The sequence below is a fragment of the Caretta caretta genome, chromosome 6 (genome assembly GCF_965140235.1).
Source record: "Caretta caretta isolate rCarCar2 chromosome 6, rCarCar1.hap1, whole genome shotgun sequence".
In the NCBI taxonomy this organism is placed as follows: Eukaryota; Metazoa; Chordata; order Testudines; family Cheloniidae; genus Caretta; species Caretta caretta.
The window spans coordinates 72321596-72333436 of NC_134211.1; the positions used below are offsets into that span (position 1 = coordinate 72321596).

Below are 11841 nucleotides of genomic sequence, written 5' to 3' on the forward strand. Positions count from 1 at the left end.
TTCTTGTAGTGTTGGTTGGAGAGTTTCTGTGGGTCAGTGCACTGTTGAAAATATTCCTTAAGTCGGAGACGACAAAAGTAGACTTCCAGATCACCACCTACTCTGTCCCTATATCTACTCTAGACTCCAGACTCCTTGTTGTTTTTGTGGATACAGACTAACACAGAATACCCGGTTGAAAAGGGTCCCCGGCAGCTCTCGTCAGCAATGCTCACCGGGCTCTACCTGTCCTGGCTCCGTGCTGTGCCCTGGAAGTGGCCAGCAGGTCCAGGTCCTAGGCGAGGGGGAGACCACAGGGCTCCACGCGCTGTCCCTGCCCCGAGCACCAGCTCCACACTGCCATTGGCTGAGAACCGGCCAATGGGAGCTGGGATGGTAGTGCCTGTGGGTGAGAGTGGTGTGTGGAGCCTCCTGCCCTCCCCGCCTAGGACCCAGACCTGCTGGCTACTTTTGGGGAGCATGCAGAGCAGTGCCAGGACAGGCAGGCAGTCTGCCTTGGACCCTCACTGCGCCACTGATCGGGAGCTGCCCGAGGTAAGCCCACACCCCAAGCCCCAGTCCCAGCCCTGAACCCCCCCAAGCCCAGAGCCCCCTCCTGCACCCCAAACCCGTCATCCTCGGCCCCACCCCAGACCTTGCATCCTGAGACGAGCCTTCAACCCCCCTGAGCCCCAACCTCCAGCCCCAGCCCTGAGCCCTCCCAAACCCAGAGTACCCTCCTGCACCCCAAACCCCGCATCCTTGGCCCCACCCAAGAGCTCTCATCCCCTGCACCCCACCCCCCTAACTTCACCCACAGTCCCCTCCTGCATCCCCCGCCCAGAGCCCTCACCCCTTCCACTTCACAAACCCCTGCCTCAACACGCAGCCCCCTCCCACACTCCAAATCCCTCGGCCCCATTGCCCAGCCTGGAGCCCCCTCCTGCACCCCAGCCCCACCCCAGAGCCCACATCCCCATCCCCTAGTCCAGAGTCCCCTCCTGCACCCTGAACACCTCATTTCTGGCCCCACTTTGGAGCCTGCACCCCAAGTTAGAGTCCTCACCCTCTCCCACACCCTAACCCCCTTCTCCAGCCTAGTGAAAGCGAGTGAGGGTGCGGGAGAGTGAGCCACCGAGGGAGGGGGAATGTAGTGAGTGGGGGCAGGGCCTCAGGAAGGGGCTGGGCTGGGGTGTTCAGTTTTGTGTGACTAGAAAGTTGCCAACCCTAGTGTGGAGCCGCCTGGCAGTCCCTATGCATAGGCGCCAGCAGGGGGACATGCCACTGCTCCTGGGAGCCATGCAAAGCCAGGGTCCCTTTTCGATCGGTTGTTCTGTTTGAAAACCGGACACCTGGCAACCCTCTGAGCCGCCACCCAGGTAGCTGTGGGAAGCTATGGACCCTCCAAATGCCCTGGGTGGGGGAGCTGGGATGTGGGGACATGGGCCGGGGACTGCTCTTGCGCCTCCCATCCTGAGCAAGTGGAGGGTCCTTGGCTGCCCAGGCTGCTCTTACTTGGGCTGGGCTCCAGCTTCGGGCCTTGCCGGGGTGGGGGCTGGGCCTCGGAGAGAAGAGCAGGGGCAGGAGGCCGGGCCTGTGGTAAAAAGTGGATAAGCCAGGCCTGTCCTCTTTCAAAAGTGAGATGGCCATGGCTCCTTGACCCCCCCTGTTCCGGTGCCACTGTGGCCTGAGCAGTTGCAGAGCCTCCTGATCCCTGATCACTTTTACCCACCCATCAGCCAACCTTTGGACACAGAACCGTTCTGGGGCTCCAATGCAATTCTGCTTAGCCATCAACCATTGCTAACTCTTGATGCTTGGCCCCTGAAGGAGGAGCAGAGCGGGGGAAAAGGCTCAGCAGGAGGGGGCTTTCCAAACACAAGTCCGTGTGTGAAATCTCAGTCCTATGGAAGTCAATGGGAGTTTTCCCATTGACTTCAATGGGGCCAGGATTTCACTCCATACTTAGGGTGCTGTGCCAAAGTAGAAGAAATATTATATGCAGCCACGAAAACACCTAGAAGCAGGACTGTACTGTTCCTACAACACACTTTGGGACTGGCTATTTTGGTGTGATGTGCTCAGTGCTACCAAGAGAGTCAGTATAACAACTAGAATATGACCTCTGGAATTCTTGGCACACAGTCCTGTATTCAGACCACTACGAGTCAGAGTCAAATGAGTAAAACAAAAGAAAAAAAATTGTTATTTTTCCATAATTAGCTTACTTTTATAGAAGAAAAAAAATTTCAAGAAAAAGGTCAGTTTTTCTGAAATTTAGAGATACGGTTCTCCTAAAAATTGTTTTTCTGATTTGAGTACTAAGGCTTTCTGGTTATGATCTGGATGATGGAGTTCTATCAGCAACACCCTAATCAGTGACATTGCTGCAGCCTGAGAAAGGCTGTAGGCCCAGCTGAGGGCAATTACACACATTCTGGTGGGGGCTTGTGAGCACTTGGGTGACAATCACAGGGCTAACAGGGCAATTGCGGGGAGAATATAAGAGGAGGAAACAGAAAGCAAGAGGTATCTTAAGAGGAGCTCAGAAGGAAGGTTCAGAGGCTGGGTGGACAGATGTCTGTCTTTGCTATAAGCTATGTTGCATGGTATTGGTGTGTAAAATGGAAATAAATGCCCGGTGTGTGTTTGTGACTGCAGAACTGTCTGAACTGGCCAGGAAGTGGAGTTTACTTTGTCACAGAGCACCTCCATCACTACCATCTACCCTAATAATTTTGATTATAACTGATGGCAGGAGAAGATTCTTCTCGTTGGTGGGAATGCAAAGAATGTTCAGAAGATAAATGATCCAGAGAGTTAAAAAATGCTCTTGATATTTTGCCATCCAGTCTGTTCTAAAGCAGATGAAATTAGTGTTTCAGTTTTGTTGAAATAAAATCTGACATGACCTAAACCGGGTTCAGTGGAGGAGTGCAAATTAAAGTGATATTAATGGAAGTTTTCCATGGCATTTTCCCTAATTTGTGCTGCTGCTTGATTGGTTTAGGAAAAGAAAGGCAAATGAATTCTGTTGCCATGGAAACTGTGTATTATGAATGTATCAAGGGGGCTTGTACGAATGTACCCTAATCATGATCTAACTTATCATTTCACATGAAGAGCACATCTTGAAGTGTTCTTGCCTTCTGTGGCCTCTCTACACACATGAGTCTTCTCTAATTAAATTCCCCCACCCCTCGCCTTCAGGATACAGAGTTTCTCGTGTTTTTTATGGAACAAAATTTACCCATTCTCAGAAAGGCAAAATGAAAACTGCATCTGTTTTAGCTTTTATATTTATAGTGTTGTTTAAACCATCAACACCATCTGCTGTGTTACTAACACTAAGGAGATTTCATGACCTTTACAAAAGCTCTTGTCATTTTCTTTAGAGTGAATCCATTTGTTCCCTGATTGACAGCCTATGCAACATAACTAAGCTCAGAGGAGTTGCATGGGGTATAAGTTAGGACAGCAGTGCTGCCAACTCTCATGATTTTACTGTCAGTCTCATAATATTTGGTGTGTTGGTTTGAATCCCCAGCTCCTGCTATTGTGTGAGAATCTCAGATTCCCCTACGTTTCTGGCCCTCATGGTTGGCAGCCGGTATCAAGCAGAGTGCCCCAGGGGTCAGTGCTGGGGGCTAGTTTTGTTCAGTATCTTCATTAACAATCTGGAGGATGGCGTGGATTGCACCCTCAGCAAATTTGCAGATGACACTAAACTGGGAAGAGAGGTAGATATGCTGGAGGGTAGGGATAGGATACAGAGGGACCAAGACAAATTAGAGGATTGGGCCAAAAGAAATCTGAGGTTCAACAAGAACAAGTGCAGAGTCCTGCACTTAGGACGGAAGAATCCCATGCAATGCTACAGACTAGGGACCGAGCGGCGAGGCAGCAGTTCTGCAGAAAAGGACCTAGGGGTTATAGTGGACGAGAAGCTGGATATGAGTCAACAGTGTGCCCTTGTTGCCAAGAAGCCTAACGGCATTTTGGGCTGTATGAGTAGGAGCATTGCCAGCAGATTGAGGGACGTGATCATTCCCCTTTAGTCGGCATTGGTGAGGCCTCATCTGGAGTACTGTGTCCAGTTTTCGGCCCCAAACTACAAGAAGGATGTGGGAAAAATTAGAAAGAGTCCAGTGGAGGGCAAAAAAAAATGATTAGGGGGCTGGAGCACATGACTTATGAGGAGAGGCTGAGGGAACTGGGATTATTTAGTCTGCAGAAGAGAATAATGAGGGGGAATTTGATAGCTGCTTTCAACGACCAGAAAGGGGGTTCCAAAGAGAATGGATCTAGACTGTTCTCAGAGGTAGCAGATGACAGAACAAGGAGTAATGGTCTCAAGTTGCAGTGGGGGAGGTTTAGGTTGGATATTAGGAAAAACTTTTTCACTAGGAGGGTGGTGAAGCACTGGAATGGGTTATCTAGGGAGGTGGTGGAATCTCCTCTCTTAGAGTTTTTTAAGGTCAGACTTGAGAAAGCCCTGGCTGGGATGATTTAGTTGAGGATTGGTCCTGCTTTGAGCAGGGGGTTGGACTAGATGACCTCCTGAGGTCCCTTCCAACCCTGATATTCTATGATTCTATGGTTGTAGAGGAAAGCTTGTAAATATGCCATGAGTTTATCTGAAGGGCTCAGAAACCAGAGGGCAAAGGAAAACCCCCAAAGTTTAAAATGCTTTAAAAAGCTGATGATTTGGGGGGCCCAACTCACGATTTTGAACATGTGAGTTAGCAATACTGGGGCAGAAATTATCATATTGTCCTCTAAAATTATCACAACTTAATAAATATTGTACTATTTATTGAGTGCTAGAGGTGAACTCAGCACTGTACATACATGAAAAAAGAGACTGAGCATATGCTTTCTCCTCAGCAGTAAGAAGAATAAAACACAATAGACCAAAGGTTCTCAAACTGTGGTCTGTGGCCCACCAGTGATCCACGAGCTCCATTCAGGTTGTCCGCGGATAGTTCCCTCTAAGGTGCATACCTGGGTGGCCACACATGAGAGAATGAAAGGCCACCCACCTAATTAGTGGAGCCGCGCAGGCGTGGCTCCACTAATCAGGTGCCTGGACCCTGGAGAAGATGCACATGTAAGGTGAGGTGCTGGCTTGGGGGAAATAGAGGGTAGATGGGAGGAATTTGTGCAGGGTTGCGGTGGCCAGAGAAAGAGGTGACTTTCCCCATCTCCAGGGCTGCGGCTGCCGGGGAGAGATGGCCCTCCTTCCCAACCCCAGCTCAGGGGCTGCTGCAGCGGGGTAGAGAGGGCACATCCATTGCATTAGAAAGGTAAGACTACTGATATTAAAATATGAGTTGTGTGCTTTTATTTGTAGAACAAAAAAAGTTAATTATTATTGGGTTTTTTTTAATAGCGCTTTTTATCAAAAACGTTTTACAATAGTTAGCTAATGGTACAAACAACATTTGGAAAGATCCTTACGTGGTCTGCTGAGACGCTCAGCAATTTTCAAGTGATCCGCGAAAAAAAAAGGTTGAGAACCACTGCAATAGACCCTACTGGTAGAAAAAGAGGGAGATACAGCAAGCAGAGGCCATTTGCAAAATGGCCACTTCAGATCTATAGCTGCTTGGCTCTGCCCTCTGTAAAGGGCATATTTCCCAGAAAGGCATGCTGGAAAAATGGTTCCTATATGAGGGGAACCCGGCTATGGGGATAGTAAGGAAGGACTAGACACTCTCAAAAGAAGGTGCTTGTGGGGGCATCGCTGTTTCCGTGCATTACAAGCCATCCCTGAATCACACAGTCCTTACCACTAAGGGGTTTATTATTTAAATCAAACAGATAATATAGATCTAGCATATAAATATTATACAGAAGTTGATGATAAAAATGTCAGATAATGCAGGTTTCCCCTCTCCCCCAATAGCTTAATGGTGAATGACTGTACAGGATGAGTATTGTGAGTAGGGATTTGAATTTAAAAAAAACAGGGGTGGGGGAATCACTTAGGTATCCACAAAGTTATTTAGGTTCCTAACTTCCACTGCTATTCTTCTGAGGATGTGGCCCTCAGAGACCACTGAGCAATTACAATCTCCAGCTTCAATGGGAGCTGCAGGTGCTGAGCTCTTCTGATAATTAGGTACCCAAGGAAAGAAAGGAAGTTCCAAGCAGAGAGGTTCGCAGGCACAGAAGAAGTTGTTAACATGAGAGAGAGAACGGTACAAATAAGGACATCAGGAGGGAATGGAACACAGTGTGCCATGAGAGGGATGGCTGGAGGAACTGTGATGTACAGAACCTTGAAAGAGAGGAACTAGATGAAGAAGAATCCTCACAAAATCCTGTTTTAAAGAGCTTTCCAGCCTAATTTTGTAGGAATAAGAGGGTTATATAATCCAGATCGGTTTCAGAAAAGCAGCCACATTTCAGATATTTATCTGGATTAATTCTAAACTCTGAACTATATGAGGTTTATCCAGCACTACTGCCAGAGTGCCATGTATGGTGCTTAGGCAATTTAGATGCATCTCAGATAGATACACCAAAAAATGTGAGTGTGATCAGAATTTTTGGCCCTATTCTATCCCATTATGCACTGGAAGATACCCCTGATTCACACCAATTTCAGAATCAGTCCCTCTGCGTTCATCATGCTCTCATATCAAGATGCTCTCATTAGTTTGTTGTACAGTTAGATAATAATCTTACTGTTCACTTAGGAAATATCTGAACAGGTGAATATCTAATGTACCCCCCCAAATGGTTGGACAACTTTAACAAACACATGTGAAACAGAATGACAACAAGGAATAGTGCTCATCATGATGAGCAGAAGTGATACGCATTCTCAGAGCTATGACTGGTCTGGGATCCTCGATAATGCCAGTATTTGTGGGGAGAAAGGCACAAGGTGGGGTGCTTTGTCCTTCCTGCATGTTATAATCCATATTATAATGTAACTTCTAATACATTTAGAGAGATACATATAGGTTATAAGACGTGCTAGTTGCAAGTTTTGGCTGCCGCCAGTACTGGCCTTAGGTTTGTGCTGGGCATTTGAGAAGTGTGTTTGATGTAAAAAAGGAATAATAATCCCAGACTCTCCAAATACTTGATCAACATGAATGAATTAAGCCAGTGGTTCTCAAATTTTCCAGACTACCATACCCCTTTCAGGAGTCTGATTTCAGCCCTGGGGGGGCTTAGGCGTCAGCATGTATCTTAGCTTTGCAGGGTCCCTGCTTACCACCCACTGATGCTGACCATGCACTTGCAACCACACTAAATCCATCCCACAACCTCCCTGGGAAGTCGCCACCCCCAGGTTGAGAAACACTGATATTATAGAGCAGTATAAACAAGTCATTGTATGAAATTTCAGTTTGTACTGACTTCACTAGTCCTTTTTATGTAGCCCGTTGCAAAATGAGGCAAATATCTAGATGAGTTGATGTACCCCCTGGAAGACCTCTGTGTACCCCAGAGGTACATGTACTCCTGCTTGAAAACCACTGAATTAAGCTTCTTGACATCCATGTGAGTCAGGGAAGTGTTATCCTCATTTTATGGCTAGGGAAAGTGAGGCATAGAGAGAGGTTAATTCAGTCTAGAGTCATATCTCCCGTGTCATAGTCTAACTACTACATGACACCATGCTTCTACAATATAACAGCCAAAAGAGTTTTATAGTTTATTAAAACTTCCATGTGACTTGTTTCAGATTTTGAAGGGGTATGCTGTGGAAGTATAAAGCTAATTATAGAGGCCATATTCAGAGAATCTTCTGCTATGTTGGTGCTGAGAGTCCGAGGGATGGTGCTGCTGAGCAGTCCAAGGGATGGGGCCACGGCAGCACTTTAACGTTGCTAGTGAAGACATATCCTAAGCCCTGGTCTACACTAGGATTTTAGGTCGAATTTAGCAGTGTTAAATCGATGTAAACCTGCACCTGTCCACACGATGAAGCCCTTTATTTTGACTTAAAGGGCTCTTAAAATCGATTTCCTTACTCCACCCCTGACAAGTGGATTAGCGCTTAAATCGGCCTTGCCGGGTAGAATTTGGGGTACTGTGGACACAATACGACGGTATTGGCCTCCGGGAGCTATCCCAGAGTGCTCCATTGTGACCGTTCTGGACAGCACTCTCAACTCAGATGCACTGGCCAGGTAGACAGGAAAAGAACCGCGAACTTTTGAATCTCATTTCCTGTTTGCCCAGCGTGGAAAGCTGCAGGTGACCATGCAGAGCTCATCAGCAGAGGTGACCATGATGGAGTCCCAGAATCGCAAAAGAGCTCCAGCATGGACTGAATGGGAGGTACGGGATCTGATCGCTGTATGGGGAAGGGAAACCATGCTATCAGAACTCTGTTCCAGTTTTCGAAATGCCAAAACCTTTGTCAAAATCTCCCAGGGCATGAAGGACAGAGGCCATAACAGGGACCCGAAGCAGTGCCGCATGAAACTTAAGGAGCTGAGGCAAGCCTACCAGAAAACCAGAGAGGCAAACGGCTGCTCCGGGTCAGAGTCCCAAACATGCCGCTTCTATGATGAGCTGCATGCCATTTTAGGGGGTTCAGCCACCACTACCCCAGCTGTGTTGTTTGACTCCTTCAATGGAGATGGAGGCAACACGGAAGCAGGTTTTGGGGACGAAGAAGATGATGATGATGATGAGGTTATAGATAGCTCACAGCAAGCAAGCGGAGAAATCGGTTTTCCCGACAGCCAGGAACTGTTTCTCACTCTGGACCTGGAGCCAGTACCCCCCGAACCCACCCAAGGCTGCCTCCTGGACCCAGCAGGCAGAGAAGGGACCTCCGGTGAGTGTATCTTTTAAAATATTATACATGGTTTAAAAGCAAGCATGTGAAAGGATTACTTTGCCCTGGCATTCGCGGCTCTCCTGGATGTACTCCCAAAACCTTTGCAAAAGGTTTCTGGGGAGGGCAGCCTTATTGCATCCTCCATGGTAGGACACTTTACCACTCCAGGCCAGTAACACGTACTCGGGAATCATTGTACAACAAAGCATTGCAGTGTATGTTTGCTGGCGTTCAAACAACATCCGTTCTTTATCTCTCTGTGTTATCCTCAGGAGAGTGAGATATCATTCATGGTCACCTGGTTGAAATAGGGTGCTTTTCTTCAGGGGACACTCAGAGGTGCCCGTTCCTGCTGGGCTGTTTGCCTGTGGCTGAACAGAAATGTTCCCCGCTGTTAGCCACGGGGAGGGGGGAGGGTTGAGCGGGTAGCCACGCGGTGGGGGGAGGCAAAATGCGACCTTGTAACGAAAGCACATGTGCTATGTATGTAATGTTAACAGCAAAGTTTACCCTGAAAGAGTGTAGCCACTGTTTTATAAAATGTGTCTTTTTAAATACCGCTGTCCCTTTTTTTTTCTCCACCAGCTGCATGTGTTTCAATGATCACAGGATTTTCTCCTTCCCAGAGGCTAGTGAAGCTTAGAAAGAAAAAAAAACGCACTCGCGATGAAATGTTCTCTGAGCTCATGCTGTCCTCCCACACTGACAGAGCACAGACGAATGCGTGGAGGCAAATAATGTCAGAGTGCAGAAAAGCACAAAATGACCGGGAGGAGAGGTGGCGGGCTGAAGAGAGTAAGTGGGGGGCTGAAGACAGGGCTGAAGCTCAAATGTGGCGGCAGTGTGATGAGAGGAGGCTTGATTCAATGCTGAGGCTGCTGGAGGATCAAACCAGTATGCTCCAGCGTATGGTTGAGCTGCAGGAAAGGCAGCAGGAGCACAGACCGCCCCAAGTTCCATAGCCTCCACACCCAGACGCCCAAGAACGCGGTGGGGGGCCTCCGGCCAACCAGCCACTCCACCACAGAGGATTGCCCAAAAAACAGAAGGCGGGCATTCAATAAATTTTAAAGTTGTAAACTTTTAAAGTATTGTGTGGCATTTTCCTTTCCTCCTCCACCACTCCTCCTGGGCTACCTTGTTACTCATCCCCCTATTTGTGTGATGAATGAATGAAGAATGCATGAATGTGAAGCAACAATGACTTTATTGCCTCTGCAAGCGGTGATCGAAGGGAGGAGAGGAGGGTGGTTAGCTTACAGGGAAGTAGAGTGAACCAAGGGGCGGGGGGTTTCATCAAGGAGAAACAAACAGAACTTTCACACCGTAGCCTGGCCAGTCATGAAACTGGTTTTCAAAGCTTCTCTGATGCGTACCGCACCCTCCTGTGCTCTTCTAACCACCCTGGTGTCTGGCTGCGCGTAACCAGCAGCCAGGCGATTTGCCTCAACCTCCCACCCTGCCATAAACGTCTCCCCCTTACTCTCACAGATCTTGTGGAGCACACAGCAAGCAGTAATAACAGTGAGAATATTGGTTTCACTGAGGGCTAAGCGAGTCAGTAAACTGCGCCAGCGCGCCTTTAAACGTCCAAATGCACATTCTACCACCATTCTGCACTTGCTCAGCCTGTAGTTGAACAGCTCCTGACTACTGTCCAGGCTGCCTATGTACGGCTTCATGAGCCATGGCATTAAGGGGTAGGCTGGGTCCCCAAGGATAACTATAGGCATTTCAACATCCCCAACAGTTATTTTCTGGTCTGGGAATAAAGTCCCTTCCTGCAGCTTTTGAAACAGACCAGAGTTCCTGAAGATGAGAGCGTCATGTACCTTTCCCGGCCATCCCACGTTGATGTTGGTGAAACGTCCCTTGTGATCCACCAGAGCTTTCAGCACTATCGAAAAGTACCCCTTGCGGTTTATGTACTTGCCGGCTTGGTGCTCCAGTGCCAAGATAGGGATATGGGTTCCGTCTCTGGCCCCACCACAGTTAGGGAATCCCATTGCAGCAAAGCCATCCACTATGACCTGCACATTTCCCAGCGTCACTACTCTTGATATCAGCAGATCTTTGATTGCGTTGGCTACTTGCATCACAGCAGCCCCCACAGTAGATTTGCCCACTCCAAATTGATTCCCAACTGACCGGTAGCTGTCTGGCATTGCAAGCTTCCACAGGGCTATCGCCACTCGCTTCCCAACTGTGAGGGCTGCTCTCATCTTGGTATTCATGCGCTTCAGGGCAGGGGAAAGTAAGTCACAAAGTTCCATGAAAGTGCCCTTACGCATGCGAAAGTTTCGCAGCCACTGGGGATCGTCCCAGACCTGCAACACTATGCGGTCCCACCAGTCTGTGCTTGTTTCCCGAGCCCAGAATTGGCGTTCCACAGCATGAACCTGCCCCATTAGCACCATGCTTTCAGAGAAATCTGTGTCCATGTCCTGATCACTCATGTGACCATGCTAACGTCGCCTCCTCGCCCGGTATCGCTTTGCCAGGTTCTGGTGCTGCATATACTGCTGGATAATGCGTGTTGTGTTTAATGTGCTCCTAATTGCCAAAGTGAGCTGAGCGGCCTCCATGCTTGCCTTGGTATGGCGTCCGCACAGAAAAAAGGCGCGAAATGATTGTCTGCCGTTGCTCTGATGGAGGGAGGGGCGACTGATGACATGGCTTACACGGTTGGCTTACAGGGAATTAAATCAACAAAGGGGGTGGCTTTACATCAATGAGTATTTCAGGCAGGACTTCACGGAGGGTTCCAATAAGAAATGGTGCACCTCAGTAATTCTTCTTATTGGAACAAGCAGGTTGGTCTGGTCTCTGATTGATACTTGGCTAGATTTACATCGCTGCAACTTCGCTGTGAGTGACTGCAGTGTGACCTAGAGGAATGACTCCCCTAGATGGGGGACGGGGGGAAGCAAATGAGTACAAAACAAATCTGGTCTATTTCTTGTTTTGATCCACTCCATCTATCTTTTACATCTTTGGCTGGCAGCAGACGGTGCAGAAGGACTGCAAGCCATCCACATCTCATGGCTGCT

At 48.4% G+C, this 11841-nt stretch overlaps 1 protein-coding gene across 1 annotated transcript; it reads left to right on the plus strand.

Annotated features, from left to right (window-relative positions):
* The first annotated feature begins 4497 nt into the window (after positions 1 to 4497).
* LOC125637997 (uncharacterized) lies at positions 4498 to 10268 on the plus strand. The gene is made up of 2 exons (XM_048853127.2): positions 4498 to 8788; positions 9377 to 10268. Exons 1-2 carry the CDS (start codon positions 8206 to 8208, stop codon positions 9751 to 9753), a joined length of 960 nt encoding a protein of 319 aa, XP_048709084.2. The 5' UTR covers positions 4498 to 8205; the 3' UTR covers positions 9754 to 10268.
* Positions 10269 to 11841: the final 1573 nt, after the last annotated feature.

Bases quoted from the DNA above. Each gene is read 5' to 3' on its own strand.
- LOC125637997 (XM_048853127.2), top strand. From the start codon at position 8,206: ATGCAGAGCTCATCAGCAGAGGTGACCATGATGGAGTCCCAGAATCGC. The intron at 8,789-9,376 runs GTGAGTGTATCT...TTTCTCCACCAG, and splicing joins AGGCAGAGAAGGGACCTCCG to CTGCATGTGTTTCAATGATC.